Source organism: Phocoena phocoena, chromosome 19 (assembly GCF_963924675.1).
Source record: "Phocoena phocoena chromosome 19, mPhoPho1.1, whole genome shotgun sequence".
NCBI lineage: Eukaryota > Metazoa > Chordata > Mammalia > Artiodactyla > Phocoenidae > Phocoena > Phocoena phocoena.
Genome location: NC_089237.1, coordinates 5460940 through 5476435, shown reverse-complemented (window position 1 = coordinate 5476435; position 15496 = coordinate 5460940). Strand labels below are relative to the sequence as shown.

Here is a 15496-nt window from a genome sequence, read left to right as displayed (position 1 = left end):
TCCTGGGACCCGGGGCAGGCCGTCCGCACCACTGCCTGATGCTTCTCAGCTATTTAAAAAAAATTGTGACCTCACAGGGATTTAACTCAAATACTTGTATCATATTATTCTGATATAGTTTAATTTAATTTAAACCTGGCTTGACTCTTAAGGTATCCCCGCTCGGCTGCGAACAGGCGAAAGCTCCGGCGACCTCTAACGAGGTCCTCTCTCCCAGAAGCTCCTGGTTGCTCCGAGCCCGCCTTTTCCTGTGGGCGGGGTTACCGGTCGGCGCGGCCGGGGTCGCACCACTGCGCAGCCGCGGGTGGGCGGTACCACGGCGGCTGCGACATGGGGGGGCGCGGATCAGACGCCGGAAGTAGAGGTGGTACGGGTCCCACAGAGGGGTACTCATCGCCGGCCGCTTCCACCGGAGCCGCGGTGAGAGCCAAGGCCCGAGGGTGTGGGCGTGGCGGCCGCCGGAACACAACACCCTCTGTTTTCTCTCTTCGCGGAGCGGCGCCGCGTCGCTCGCCTCCATCAGCTAACATGAGCGAGCGCCTCCGCCCCAGGTGAGACCGCAGGGGACCCTCTTCCTTTGCCAGCCCCTCGCCGGTTGCTGTGTCTTGGCGGTTGGAGCCGAGGGGGCGCGTGACGCGGGGTCCGAGCAAGCGTGGGCCCGGCAGGTCTCCATCTGGGTGCTTTGCAGTCCGGGGGAGGAGGGGAGCGGGATGCGCGGGTGATCGGGTACCTGGTCCCTGGGGGCGCCGAAGGAGTGACTCCCCAGGGCCCAGGTTTCTCTCGACCCCATCTTTTTCCCCCATCTTTCCCTATTTGGAAGGAAGTCTGATCGGTCCCGGAAGAGAGACGATGGCCCTAAAGCTTCCCTGTCCTAAATTTAGGAGGGTAGGGGGATGGGAGGAATGTCTGATCTTCGAGAGGAGCCCCTAGGGCGTCTGTGAGAGGACGGGGCGGGGAGCTGGTCTCCCCAAGGTCAGAAAGAAGGCTTGGGCTTAACTCCGCAGCAGGAAAGGGTTAGGTTAGACCGAAGAACTTGTGTCCTGGGCGGTTGTGAACACAGAAGGGCCGAGGACCCAAAGTGGCTTGTGGATTCTCTCTCGGCTGTAGCATTAAGAACAGGCAGGATTCTAAACTGTTTGGATGCGGAGCCGTTTGACTCGGAAGGCGGGAGGTAGGATTATATCGTGATGCACTACTTTTTCTCCGAGCCTAGGCCCTGGTCTTAATTTAGGGGGTGTTATGATTCCTTGAGCCGGACGGAGGACAGTCCAGACCAAGCTGCGAGTTTTCTTTTTCTTTTTTTCCCCTTATTTCCCCCTGTAAACAGGTGGGGAGGAGAAAGTTGGGATTGTACCCCAGAATGAAGAGGATCGGCTTTATTCGAAATTAGAAAATTCCCTCATCCTGGAGTTTGAACTGAAAACTGTAGATCAGCAAGTTCAGTCTTCCATATTTGTGATGAGGAAAGAGATTTAGAGAGCTCAGTGGGTCTTTATAGGTTCACTGCTCTTTTCCTTTATTCTGTAAAATCTCAGTAAGCCTTAAGTGAATAAGATAGGATTGCCTTGGTAGATTATGCTGGATCTTTTCTTGTCTTTCTGTGTTTCCATTGGCTTTGAATGTAATTGACAGTCTTTCCACAAGGACCCTACTCTGGAGCATGGTAAATTCATGGCAATGAGATTCTCATAAGCACCCTGAAGTTATTTGGGCCAATAGCGAAAATCTAGGTTCTCCAAACTTCTGCATATTGACTTGGGTCATGCAGTGAGTGGGGCATAAAGCCTCTATTTGTATATTAAAGAAGAGTGGACTAAATTTGAAATTAGGAGCCAGGTGTACCAACTTGCTACTGGAATTAGTCACAGGATGCTTAGGTACAGTAAGCCTGATCTAACTGCCTTTTTTTTCCTTCCCAAACCCAGTTCGTACTTCCAGTAGTCCCTTGGGATGTCTCACATATCTGAAAAAGTCGAAATATTTCTTAGCAAAATATTTCTTTTATTCTGTGCTATACACGGGTAATCTGAGTGTGTTTATACTAGTAACAGATTCTTTTTGTCTAGTTCACACAATCTCAACATGGTAACTTCTTTACTATAAAAGAAGTCATTTGATTTGGCAGGGGTTTCTGTCGTGGAGTATGATGGACCAGCTCCAGCTGTCTTAGCATCTCCAAGTCAGTTCTGGTCTCTGGATCTGTTTCCTCAGCTTTAAGATGAAGGGTTGGTCTAAGACGGTGCAAGAGGGGTAGGTTTGTGGGAGGGAGGCTTCTACTTTAAAACAGATCCTTTATCTCTTATGGAAATAGAGGGATTTTTTTTTTTGGTAGGACGAAAGAGTTCTGTTACTTTTTTAAAAAAAAATTGAAAACCACTAGTCTCCGTACTCTAGGATTTCTTCTATGCTTGATCTCTAGGAGATGACAGGAAGATTGGAGAGAAACGAAATGAGGAAAAGTGATGTATTTCTGCCATCCTTAGAAGTAACAGGTGGTAAACAATAATCTGTAACTAGATGGCTAGGGAGAATGTAATCAGTTATAGGGTGGCTGCTCAAGCTATAACCTGGTCTATGGCATTAATGTTAAAAGTTACAATCTGACTGATTGTGTGGATGGGGTTAAGCATGAAGCTGTAGTTTTGACAATTATTAATGATGTTGTTGAAAGAGAAATGTTTCAAGGATGAAATCTGCAAAGAGCTTAGGAAAAGGAGAATGAAGAAGAGGTAGGGCTCCTCCTCAATCTAGTGCCGCGCGAAGAAGAGGACTCCCAGGGGGCCGAAGAGATGATTCTGGCACCTGGAGAAATCAACTGATTCTGAGGCAGGGATATTTCATGAGACTTTCCCAGAGATTAATTGAAATCTTCAAAACCAGCCTATCCTCTTGACATTCATAGTCTTGTCGCTAGAAAGATGTATCTTATCCCCCATTATAAAAGAGGAAATTGGCAAGATTTGGTCAGGCTCAGGAGTTTGGTTAGAGTGACTCTGCAGCCCAGGCACAATCAGCTGTTGGCAGACTGATAAAGGAGGAGTTTGGGGACCAACACGCTGTCATTTGAGGAGTTTCTCTTTGCGCGTCAGCTGGCCTTCCATCAGGCAGTGTGCTTTGTAAGTGGTCATATTAGAACGAACGTAGCAATTTCTTGGTTCAAGTAGCACATCCATTTAATGATGATTCAAACCTGATATTTACCTAGTTTTTAACCTCCAGTACTTCAGGATGAGATCTAATCCCCTAAGAGAAAGATAAGGAGATCTTATTTTATAAACAACTGAGTCTTAGAATGAGGTAAATGGTGTAGCCCTCTGCAGGTTGGTTAATGCTTTATCAGAACCGCACACCCATTATTTATCACTCCAAGCCTAAACTATCCATACTCGTTCATTAATAATGTTAGATGTATTCACAAGTACAGAGGATTGAGCTTGGGGTGATAACTTAAATTTTCTCCGATGTCCAGACCTCAACTCAGAGCCTTAGGGTTAAGGGCCTACCACAGTAAGCCACCCTACTCACATAGAAAGTATAACTGTATAGAAGGTACTGTATGTTCAAATTCAGTACTTTCCAAAAAGCTCTTTTACCCTCTAGCTATAGAAACTTGAACCCTGAAGAGATTTCATTATAATAGATTGTGCTGCTTTGTATAAATTGGCCTCTAGCCAGCACTGCCCAGTAGAACTTTCTACAGTGGTAGGAACATCCTATATCTGTGCGGTCCCATACAGTCGCCACTAGCTATGGGTAGCCACTGAGCGCTGAAAGTGTAGCCAGCGTGATCGAGGAACTGGGTTTCAAATTTTATTTAATCTTAATTAATTTAAATTAACAAATATATCTCGTGGCTACTGTATTGGACAGCACAGTTCCATGTAATTTGACTTAAAATTATACCTCCTTTAATTTATTTCTGATTTCTAACTGGGGTTTGGAAGTCCTGATAGCACTTGATTCTTGCATAGAAAACATACAAATTTTGTCTTTCTTGTACATCTCAAAACACTTGACTGAGAAATATGTGTGATTTTTCTTGAAACCTGGACATTTTAAGTGGCTGGTGCTACAATCGCACAGTAACAACCTGGTGAAGTAACTTCTCGTAATACCAGGTGGTGTGGCCGGAATAATCAAGTTAACGTGTCCAAGAGCAGCCTTTCCAGTGATTGTCCAGAAAAGTAATTTAATATGTTAGCGGGCAGAGAGGTTTCGTGTTAATGTGATAATTGGGGAAAACTCAGGGCTGAAAGAAAATGAAAGATTAGAGGCGACCAGAACCTCTCATGCTCTTCCTGTGTAGCACCATTTTTATAAGGATTTTAGGTGTAAATAGGCAAAGGCAGTCACTCCTGTCTTAGATGTTGTCATACGGACAGGAGTTAAATTAGGTAACTTGGAATCGTAGCTTCAGGAGATGTAGGAAAAGATCACATTAATTAGGTGGCGTTTGAGAGCTTAGTCCTTAATGTCTTCCTGATCTTATTTGTTCCCAGCAGGCATTTCAAATTGTCAAGCTTTTTTTTTAGAAATGAGTTTTACTAATTTAAGCTCGACCATACTGCTGCTCTTTTATATTTTTGTTCTTCGTGCCTGGCGACGGTGTACTTCTAACTTTTTTTTACCTATTGGGATATCATGTGATGATTTATCTTTTTTTAGGCGAGAGGGCAAATTTATATGTTGTCATGGTTTACAGTTTGAAGTGTCCAGAAGGTCAGTTGTTGAATTTTTTTTTTTTTTCCTCCTTGTGATTTAATTTCAGGAAAAGGAGAAGGAATGGCAGTGAAGAAGACCACCATCTCCCCCCACAGACCAAAAGGAGTAGCAGGAACCCTGTCTTTCACGATTCCTGGGACACAGAGGTAGGAAGTGTGGTCCAGAGTATCTGCTGTTTTCATTGCTTGAGCTAAATAACCCAGTTACTTCCACGTAATTAAAATTTTTTTGAATAAAGAAAAGTGATCTTATTTGATTGCAGTGTTTTTAACCTCTTTTTTTTTTGAGTCATGGCCTTTTTTTTTTTTTTTTTTTTTTTTGGTACAGAATACAGAAGCCAGCTTATTGTCTAATCATTTCTAAACATTAATTGTCCTTAAGACAAGTATATTTTGCTGCTTCCATGTCTCTTAAAGATAAGCTTCCCATGTTTTTAAGAGAAACCGTACAAGCATTCGGAATATATAATGTATGTGTATGCGAAGTCCTATTTTTAATTGTGTTTATGTTTTCATTATGTTGTTCTGAAAAGAGCACCTGTGGGAAGCAGAGTGGAGTGGGGGAGAGGGGAAAGGGGAAAGTTCAAACTTCGGTTTGAGCTTTGGCTTCCTGGGCGCTGCAGTATGCCTCCGGTGCACTTGAGCACCTGGTCTGCAGTGGGGCAAGGAAGCTGACACTGAAGGGATGCTGCTATTAAATTACGCACCTAAAGACTTGACCCTCAACAGTTGTCACCCTAAGAGAGAAACTCCTCAGTGGCAAAGATTCCTAAGCCCTAGTCTCATCACTTAAAGCAGAATTCCATAGATCACAGTTCTTCCACAGCCAAAGTAATTTGTATTTTAATTAGTTCTCAGTAATAGGATTTGACCTATATCCAGTCTTTACCAGACATCCAAAGTAATTCCCTCAGGGAGAAAAAAAATCAGTAACTGTCATGTAGCAGTTGATGCACCGGTGCAGACTAGATCCTTTTACATGGAGACTTAAATTTCTATAGCTTTTATCCTCCCTTTTAAATCTTCCTATCACCTTTTTTTTTCTTTGTTTTTTTTTTTCTCCCTTAAGATTAACAGAAAAGTAATTGAGCTTTTGGTTAAACTAGGGAATCTCTTTTTTCTTTGGAAGAAAACCAAAGATTAGAGGCTGCCATGAACATCTAATGATAAAACTAACAGAATTGAGTCTCCATTATTCTTTTGAGTTATAAGACTATTCATTAAAAAGAGTATGCGGTGATTACTTTCACGGTATCACCCTGAATATTTCTTTTTTTTTTTTTTTTTTTTGCGGTACGCGGGCCTCTTACTGTTGTGGCCTCTCCCGTTGCGGAGCGCAGGCTCAGTGGCCATGGCTCACGGGCCCAGCCGCTCCACGGCATGTGGGATCTTCCTGGACTGGGGCATGAACCCGTGTACCCTGCATCGGCAGGCGGACTCTCAACCACTGCGCCACCAGGGAAGCCCCTGAATATTTCTTTACTTGTGTCTGTATGTCAGTCCTGCTATATGATGTTTGCATTAGTTCAAAGGTACAGTAGATCTTTTTTGTATTGATCTTTTTTCCCTATATCTACAATTTTGATGTTTGAGAACAGGAGTATAAATTGTCATTTTTTAAAAAATCAAACATTTCTGATCTCTTATTTTGAGTAATACTCCTTAGTATTACTGTTTTGGTTTGTTTTAATTGCTGTTTGTAGAGAATGACCTTCACTCCCTAATACCTTTCTTCTTCTCACAGAAGAAAACAGTGTATTGTTATTCAACCTGTGGGTTCACGTGTCTGGTTCTTACTTGTCCAAAGAAATTCAGTGGTTAAACCACTCTGTAATCATTAGTCTGAAGGATGGACTGGATTGCCCTTGTAATAAGTAGCAGTCAATACAGGTACTTTTTACCTGTCACGGTAATCTGAACTCACCATTAGATCCCTCACAGGCGGTCACGACCCTCCGACCCTCCGTTTCAGCACATTTACCGGCATCTGGTGCTGTCGAGTAATGAGTCTTTTTTTTTTTTTTTTAATTTTTATTGGAGTATAGTTCATTTACAATGTTGTGTTAGTTTCTGCTATACAGCAAAGTGATTCAGTTGTACATACACATATATCCACTTCTTAAAAATTCTGTTCCCATATAGGTCATTAGAGTATTGAGTATAGTTCCCTGTGCTATACAGTAGATTCTTATTAGTTATCCCTTTTATATATAGTAGTGTGTTTATGTCAACCCCAGTCTCCCAATTTCTCCCTCCCCCTCCCCTTGAGTAATGAGTCTGAGTGAACCCAGGGAGAACTAGAGCAGCAAAAGGCAGGGGAAAACTTTAAAATGGAAAGTTAAGTACTGAATAATTGAATCGTGACCACTGGAGTAGATCATTATGTTTATAGCATAAAAATATCCAGTTTAGGGACATTTGGCTGCTTGTTGACAATTGTGTATAAAGGGGGAAATAATAAAACACGTCATTACTAGTGGATTCTTAATTTTATTAATTTACATGACAAAGTGTATTGTTAATGAAAACGGTATCTTTTAATTCTAAGGTAGGGCCAACGGGGTAAGTTTCCTTAAGAGACTAAGTTAAGAGGAGCCATTTCCTGTGTCTTTATTTTATTATTATTTTTAAAAAATTTATTTATTTACTTAATTTTGGCTGTGTTGGGTCTTCGTTGCTGCACGTGGGCTTTCTCTAGTTGTCGTGAGCGAGGGCCACTCTTCGTCGTGGTGTGCAGGCTTCTCATTGCAGAGGCTTGTCTTGTTGCGGAGCACGGGATCTAGGCGCGTGGGCCTCAGTAGTTGCAGCACGTAAGCTCGGTAGTTGTGGCTCGCGGGCTGTAGAGCGCAGGCTCAATAGTTGTGGCGCACGGGCTTAGTTGCTCCACGGCATGTGGGATCTTCCCGGACCAGGGCTCAAACCCATGTCCCCTGCATTGGCAGGCGGATTCTTAACCACTGCGCCACCAGGGAAGCCCCTCCTATGTCTTTCTTGAGATACTTAAGTTTAGAATTTTTTTCTTGTAACATAAAGAACTTTCATTTGGAAGTTTATTTTCATTGTAAGAGAGATTTAAAACTGTTATTTATAATTAATTTCCAGAACTCACCTTTTTCTCCTAAATGTGATAACATTGGCAAGTACTGGGAAATAAGACACGAGGTGTTTGAATTGTTTCCAACTGTGCCACAAGTAAGTCATGTGTATCTGTAAAATGGAGATAGTATGGGCCTCTTTTTCCTAGATTCTAGGAAGCTGAAGAATGTGAACTGAAGAATGTGAACCGACTTGCCAGAGGAGTTATGTAAAGAGAAACTTTGTACATTTTCTTCCTGTCAGTTTGGTGGTTATTATGATCTCTACTTTTCAGATGGAAAAATTGGGGCACAGAACAATAAAGTCCCTTGCCCAAAGATACATAGCTGGTGAGAGGCAGACTGGGGAGCCCCAGAGTCCGAGTGTGAGCTACGGGCTCCTGCCCACGGTGTGTGCCGCCTCCCAGAAGACAGATCGGAAGCTCTGAGGGACTTTGCTACATATACCCAGGGCCACTAGGTTCTAGACTTCTCTTGAATCATAGGAACAGAGAAGAATAATTTTCCTCCCTCTATCTTTTAGCTGGAAAATATTTTTCTGAGTAAATGCTATGACATGGTATTAGCTGGAAAGCAGTTTTAGATTTCTAGCTACAAAAAGTAAGGAAATTGGGGTATAGTGGTTTTTTTCATAACTCGAATCTGTGTTTGCATTGAAGATCTTGAATTTTAACTCCAGTGACTTAGGTTTAATGCCTTGTGAGCTTTAGGATACTGGTTTTTAAATTGAGATATAATTTACAGGTATAGGAATAAAAAAGTTTTTTGAAAGGCATTCTAGATGATTCCTGGTAGTTAATATCTAAGGCAGGTTCGTTTTTCTCTCTGGTGAGCAAGGAGTGAAGTGATTTGTCACTCTGCATCTTCCTGTTGGGTCCTTTACAAAGGTAGCTCCATTCCCTGACCTCAGACAGTTATTGGATGGGTAAAAACTAGCTAGATTTAACTTATTTAAATCCATTTTCTTAGGCTGGCCGTTTTGGTTTGAATTGTAGCTTCACTTGTAGGAATAATGCTCTTTATTTTGAGCTTGAATATCTACAAATTACATTAGACACTTCCAGTAAATCTGGCTTCTGGTATGCAGGTATATGCCTTACAAGAAGTACTGCTACCTGAGTGAACAAAAGCAGTGCCTTTTTCAAATACAAAGACCCCAACTTTTTAAAAATACCTTTAACTTACCAAGACCGTTTTGATTTTTTAGATCACTACGAAGTAACAGCAAGTAGAGAGCGAGAAGATGTGGAAGTAAAACAGAGGTGGCTTAATTGGAACAGCCTCTGTCTTTTTTCTTGTTTCTACTAGAAGGGAAAATCTTTGATGGCATAACTCTAAAATCCCAAGGGTATTCTTAGTTGGCGTGTAGAGGCATGACAGATAAAAATATTACAGAACCAGGGGAAGCCATGTATCATTAAAATTAGGATTCTATAAATCCATTTGTTTTAACTGATAAGAATTGGCAGTATGTTAGGTGATTTTTTTTTTTAAAGCACTGAATTTAGATGACCCTGGGGATATTTTGCATAATTTTTACAGAAGGTATTTTAACACTCTTTGTTTTTGTTCATTCTCATCATTAATCTGTCCTAGTAGTAGGACCAGCCTAACAGACAAAACTGTTTTGGCAGATTCTGGGGTAAGGTGTTAAGGTTGTGTGTTTAAAACCCTGTAGCAAATTAACTCTGAAATTAACTTCTCAAAAGGTCCGTTCAAATGCAGGAACAGTCCTTTCAAAAGTTAACCCGATTTGTAGTGTCCGTCTTTAGAAACTTTGCTCACAGTTCAAGTCCTTGAAATATTTGTAATATGTTGCATCAACTCACAGCAAGAAAAGCCACCCCAAGCAGTTTCATATTGAACCTGAATGTTATCTGTTTAGTAATGAGAATACATACATGTTTTTAGGCAGAAACTTCAAACAGATGACGTGGTCCAATTTTATCTTGTAAGGATATGCCATTTACTCATTGACACAGAAAAGTGACCACCTGTGTTTTCTTCCCTTGCACATTTAGAAAGTGGTTTTAATTAGCCCACTGACTGCATTTGGAGTCTTATGGTCTCACTGGTATTAGCAGACCTGGAGCTCTCTTAAATCACTGGGCACTTTGGAAGCACAGAGTTTTACATTAGAAGCTCTGATAGACTTGGCTAGGATCATCCCTTGCACTTAATTCAGATTCTGCAGTGGCCTTAGGGTGAACTTCATTCTGACTCCAGGGATGGACTGTGTAATACAACGAGCAAGATTTCTTTTTTCATTTGAGGCTCATGTAAATTTAAAAGCACCACTGGATGGGGAGATGGATGTGAGGGGAAGCTGGGGCTTGAAAGCAAATAAAATACGCTGTTGATCTGCTTTTCTAACTAACAGAAAGCATTCAGCTCTAGGTAATAAGTGTACACATATACTCTGGCTCTCTTTTTATGAAGCAGACTCAGTAACAATCCCACCTGGGGGACTTCCTAAAGGTTATTAGTAGAAAGTGTCTTTAGAGCTATTTTGTTTCTACCATGGGTATAAATGGGCTCTCTCTTAAACTGACTTCACACCCTGGGAAAATAAAATTCAGGGCAGGCCTAGCTGAGGGGTCAGGAGCTCTGTATGATTTGAGCCCTTGGGACTAAGAAGATGAACTTCAGCTTGTCCGCCCTCTGCTCCATGATTTATGTGTATTCCTTCTGCTACAGGCAGTGCGCGTTCTTCTGCCTTTATCTGCTCTACCTTCTCTCAAGACTCCTGAAAGCTCTTTCTAATACTTCTCCCTTCTCTTCATCTCTGCCCCCCAAACAGTCTGATACAGAGAGGCTCCACTAAGCAGGGGAAATACAATTTTTTCCGTCTCGAGTTTTTTGGTTTTATAAGACAAAACGATTTACTTCTTCATACATCTTAAGGCTCTGATAGAGACTTAAAATTTGGTTTTATGCTTTTAGGGTTAAAAGGAAATAATGGTCTTTCCTTTATCCTACAAAGTTAGACCACTTTGATGGCTGACAGCGTTAAGACCCATTTCAGTAACTTTCAAACTTTTTGACCCGGTCCCACAGAAATGCCATATTTTGTGACCCAGTACGTACCAAATATACTTGTGCATCACAAGAGAAGTTTCACAGAACAGTCACCCTTAGCACGTTGCACTGCTTGCTTTTATTCTGCTGGTTGCTGCTTGGCCATCCGTAGATGGTGAGATATTCCCTAAAGCCCCTCGATAATGCCAAGAGCCATCTGAGTGGGGTGAAAATAGGAACCAGTGCACCTTTGAAAGAGATGTATTGTTCTTACCTTTAATGACAGTAGGGTGTAATGTTTTATGTGTATTAAGATAGCGTGTAAAGTGCGCTCACCCAGATTCCCAGGTTCCGTATAGGTTCTCTCTTCTTAGTCTAAGAGCATCATCGGCCTGCTGTCTGCTACAGTCAGCTGACGCAGTTTAGGGGTTCTTAAGCTGTCACGGGAGGCAAACAGCCTTCCTAAAATCTTACTGACAGTGTCAGTGTTTTCTTTAAGTCTCAGTCTTGAAGCTACGAGTGACTGGAGACCTTACTCTCTTTTGTAGTAGCACTCTTTAGTTCTCTTACTCATGACTGTATTTTGCCCTCAGAAGAAGTATTTTTTGTAGAAGCTATAGAAAATAAAGTTTTTTTTAAAAGTAGGAGGTCCAAATTCTAAATATTTTGGCATGTATATCCTTCCAGAATATTTTTGGTGTACATATATGTATACATTAAAGAAAACACTTTAAAAACCAGTGGACCTACTATACGTTGTTTTGTAACCTATAAAAAAGATGTTAAAGATCTCTTTCTACCTTGGTGTATGTACCTCTCTTATCCTCACTGTTACCAGCAGAATAGAATTTCATCGTTATGGATTATAATTCCTGTATTACACTTTATATACATATACCATAGTTTAACCAGTTTCCCTATTTTTATTTTATTATTTTTAAAAATACATTTATTTATTTTATTTTACTTTTGGCTGTGTTGGGTCTTTGTTGCTGTGCGCGGGCTTTCTCTAGTTGCTGCGAGCGGGGGCTACTCTTCGTTGTGGTGCGCGGGCTTCTCACTGCGGTGGTTTCTCTTGTTGCGGAGCATGGGCTCTAGGCACGCAGGCCTCAGTAGTTGCAGCACGCGGGCTCAGTAGTTGTGGCTCGCGGGCTCTAGAGCGCAGGCTCAGAGGTTGTGGCGCATGGGCTTAGTTGCTCCGCGGCATGTGAGATCTTCCCACACCAGGGCTCGAACCCGTGTCCCCTGCATTGGCAGGTGGATTCTTAACCACTGCGCCACTAGGGAAGTTGCAGTTTCCCTATTTTTAGACATTTAGGTTGTTTCCCATTTTTAGCTATTATAAACAGGGCCACACTAAACAGTTTTATACGTGTCTTTAAAAATCTGAGTTACAAGATACTTAAAATGGACTAGAAATTGCAGGTGTATTTGTCTCCCTCTCTCTCCTTTTTAACAGTTATTGTACAGCAATCTTTTTTAACCTGTTTATTTTAAAGAATTTTTATCTTTTCTCAGAATAGTGTCACCTTTGCTGTTACAGTGTGAAGTAAATATAATTTGAGACGGAAACTTGACTTACTAGAAACTGATTCTAGTTCTTGCCTTAATTTTCAGACAGTACCTGTAACGAGAAACAGGAAAGAAAACAGACTGAGAGGAGACAGAGTGCTCTGTGCTGTGGGCCTCCTACCCAGTGTGGTGACCTGCTTGTCACCGAGTAGCGGCCTTGCCGGCTGTGCCAGTGGCAATTCTAGCTGATTCTGTGCTAGGTTAGGGGAGGCTTTTATGGAACACAGCTTTTGTTTTGAATTGTTTTGAATTGGCTTTCACTTAAGTCTTTAAGTAAATGTAATCGCTGCTGCTGTTAACCCTGCCACCTGACCTTATTCAGCCCATTATCATGCTTTCATCAGTTTTTTTTTTAAGAAGATAGATAGGTTGTCTCCTGCTACCTGGGGGCAGTGGGCTAAGTGACCTGTTAAGTGTAAGTGCCTCCAGATGACCTATGGACCATGATAATTCTTGGTTAAGTGTTAAGACTGGATGCCTTTCGTGAACATTGCTTTCTTTGCCATTTTAGATAAGTTTATTTATGTACGTATTGTTTATGTACATATTGTTAGGTATAACTTTTGATCAAAAAAATGGATAGAACTAGTATTTTAAGAATCATTTTTAAAGTATCTATGTAGAAACAACATTTTATTTATACATTTACTTTTATAATGAAAATAGATAATAACCACATTGCAAAAAGTTGCAGTAAAGGGTAGAAAAAATCACTAACTATAACCCCTCCGTTTTGACCTAACTACTATGACCTGCTTCTTGGCAGTCTTTTCCCTTACATGTAGATTTCACACGGTCGTAAGCAGGCATTTCAAAACCATTGTTTTTGTATAAACGAATATAAATTTAGAAGTATCAAAGGGTAAAATCGTAAAAAGTTATACACCAGCTCATTAACCTCTAGAATTCTAAATGTCTCACGCATTGGTTCCTTCCAGCACAACATTGTGCTGAGTTGTAAACAGAGAGGTGCGCTGTTAATCAAGCTTTTGGGGCTGCCACTTATTAGACATAGCCAAAGACTGTAATTCGGAAAAGGATCCATCCTTACATTGCCTTCCCTTTGAAGATCCTCGCATCGGAAGGAAGGAGATTTCTGAGAGTGACTCTTACCAGGGCACTCTGAGTAGCCTCTTCAAGATGACTAAGACACCAAGTGACATTCGGGGCATTAAACAGAAAATTGGGCACGTGTGCACATGCGTACACATAGCGAACTGCAGAAATGCTAATGTAACTCTACAAGAAGTATATTCAAGTCTTTCAGGACAGTACAAACTACTAGGTATAAAATAAGCTACAACACAGGGAGTAGAGCCAATATTTTATAATAACTATAAATGAGGTATATAACCTTTAGAAATCGTGAATCAGCATATTGCACGCCTGTAACTTGTATTGTATGGCAACTATACTGCAATTAAAAAAAAAAGTCTTTCAGGCTATGTGTTCTGCCTTCAGAGGGTACGGTTTTGTGCCCATGAGATGTTAACCACAAAGTTGTCAAAATTTTCACTTGTGCCCAGAAGCCACCTTACTTGTTACGAGGGCACCTGTTTCATACCCTGTACCAATGACTGATGCTTCCCTTTGGAGGCTGAGAACTCCCTTCTGTGATTAGTGGAAATGATAGGAACGCGTGGTAAAAGCACGCAGGGAAGATGCGTAAAGGAATTAAGATGTAGTGGAAGGGATTTGCGGTCGGAGGGCCCACGCTGGAGTCTGGGACCCTGCCTCTTCCTGGGGGGGGGTGTGTTGGGTCATCACCCCACTTGACTTCGCGGGTAGGTGTGAGGACAGAATGAAGTATCTTAGTGAAAATGCTTTGTAAACTCTAAAGCCCAGTGTGTGTTCTCATGCTGATCCTCCTCAAACTGAGTAGGAAAACAGTCCTCAAGAGGGTATTTGAGGTTAACGCCCGTTAAGCTCCTAAGACCCTGAACAGCCTAACTGTGATGCCGTGTCTTTTCCCCCCGTTCCAGTCTTCAAGCAGTGACAGTGGCGGGAGCAGCGGCAGCAGCAGCAGCATCAACAGCCCGGACCGGGCCAGCGCGCCGGAGAGCGGCTCAAGCCACCCCACCGCCCGGTCCAGCCCCCACGGCCCGCAGCCCGCGCCCGTGCCGTCCGCGCTGTGCCAAAGCCCGTACTTCCACATCAACCAGACCCTGAAGGAGGCCCACTTTCACAGCCTGCAGCACCGAGGACGGCCTCCCACATGATGTGCCGGCACTTTCTTGCCTTCTGTGAAGGGACCGCGCTGCGCAGATTTGATATTTCAACTTAACGATGTTTTAAAAAGAATTGCACAGAAAGATGCCTGTTGGCTTTTCAGTCTATATTTGAAATAACAGGTTAACAGGCCGTCGTTTACTTGTGGTTTTGCTGTACTATTGCGATTTCAAAGGGGCTTTGAAGCAGTTTTTTATAGGATTCTTTTGAGGGTGGGTATGAAATCCAGGGCAAGTCAACAGTAGGAGGAAATCTCATCTGCGTGTTGAATCCATAGTTTGTCCAAGTCAGACTGGTTTCCAGATCTGTCACTTAGAAATTCTACTTTCTGTAAAAAGGCCTTTTCATTTTGCGGGATCTTCAATTTTTTAAATTCAATAAACTAGTAAAGAGTATCTACTTTCCATGAAAAAACCTAAGTTTTTTTCCAAAACATAGAAAGCTTGATTCAGTCTTGCACTGAAATTGCCATACTACCTCTTAGTATGTAGGTGTCCTGTTGAAAGTACTCTGTCCTCTGTGACAGGAGAACCACCAGATTGCAGTCAGACTGTATGATAAAGTCAGCACCCGCCCTGATAACCGTCCTCTCTCTGTTATATATTTGTATTTCCAGAGAGAAGGTCTCTCAGACCCTTGGATCCCCAGATAAACTTGTTACCGTTATTCCTCCAGAGCCTACATCTCAGACTTAGAAAACACTGCTCAGTTCGGACAGTCAAGGAATAGGTAAATGACTTTGTCTTATTCACAGACTTGTCCAGCAGCAGCCTGTGTGTGCTCTCTGATAATGCCGCCTTGTAGTGTCGAGAATTAAGGCGCTGGTGAAGGCTGACACAGTGTAAGCTCTCTGAGCTGGTG

The 15496-nt window shown here is 42.1% G+C and overlaps 1 protein-coding gene across 2 annotated transcripts; it reads left to right on the top strand.

Moving 5' to 3' along the window:
* The first annotated feature begins 308 nt into the window (after positions 1–308).
* VCF1 (VCP nuclear cofactor family member 1) lies at positions 309–15049 on the top strand. 2 transcript variants are annotated; one of them, XM_065897423.1, is made up of 4 exons: positions 331–551; positions 4769–4868; positions 12452–12514; positions 14389–14625. In XM_065897423.1, the coding sequence occupies exons 1-4, from the start codon at positions 331–333 to the stop codon at positions 14623–14625; spliced, it is 621 nt and encodes a 206-aa protein (XP_065753495.1). The 2 variants fall into 2 exon arrangements, with proteins under 2 accessions (XP_065753496.1, XP_065753495.1); XM_065897424.1 differs by lacking the exon at positions 12452–12514 and having other exon boundaries at positions 309–551; positions 14389–15049.
* Positions 15050–15496: the final 447 nt, after the last annotated feature.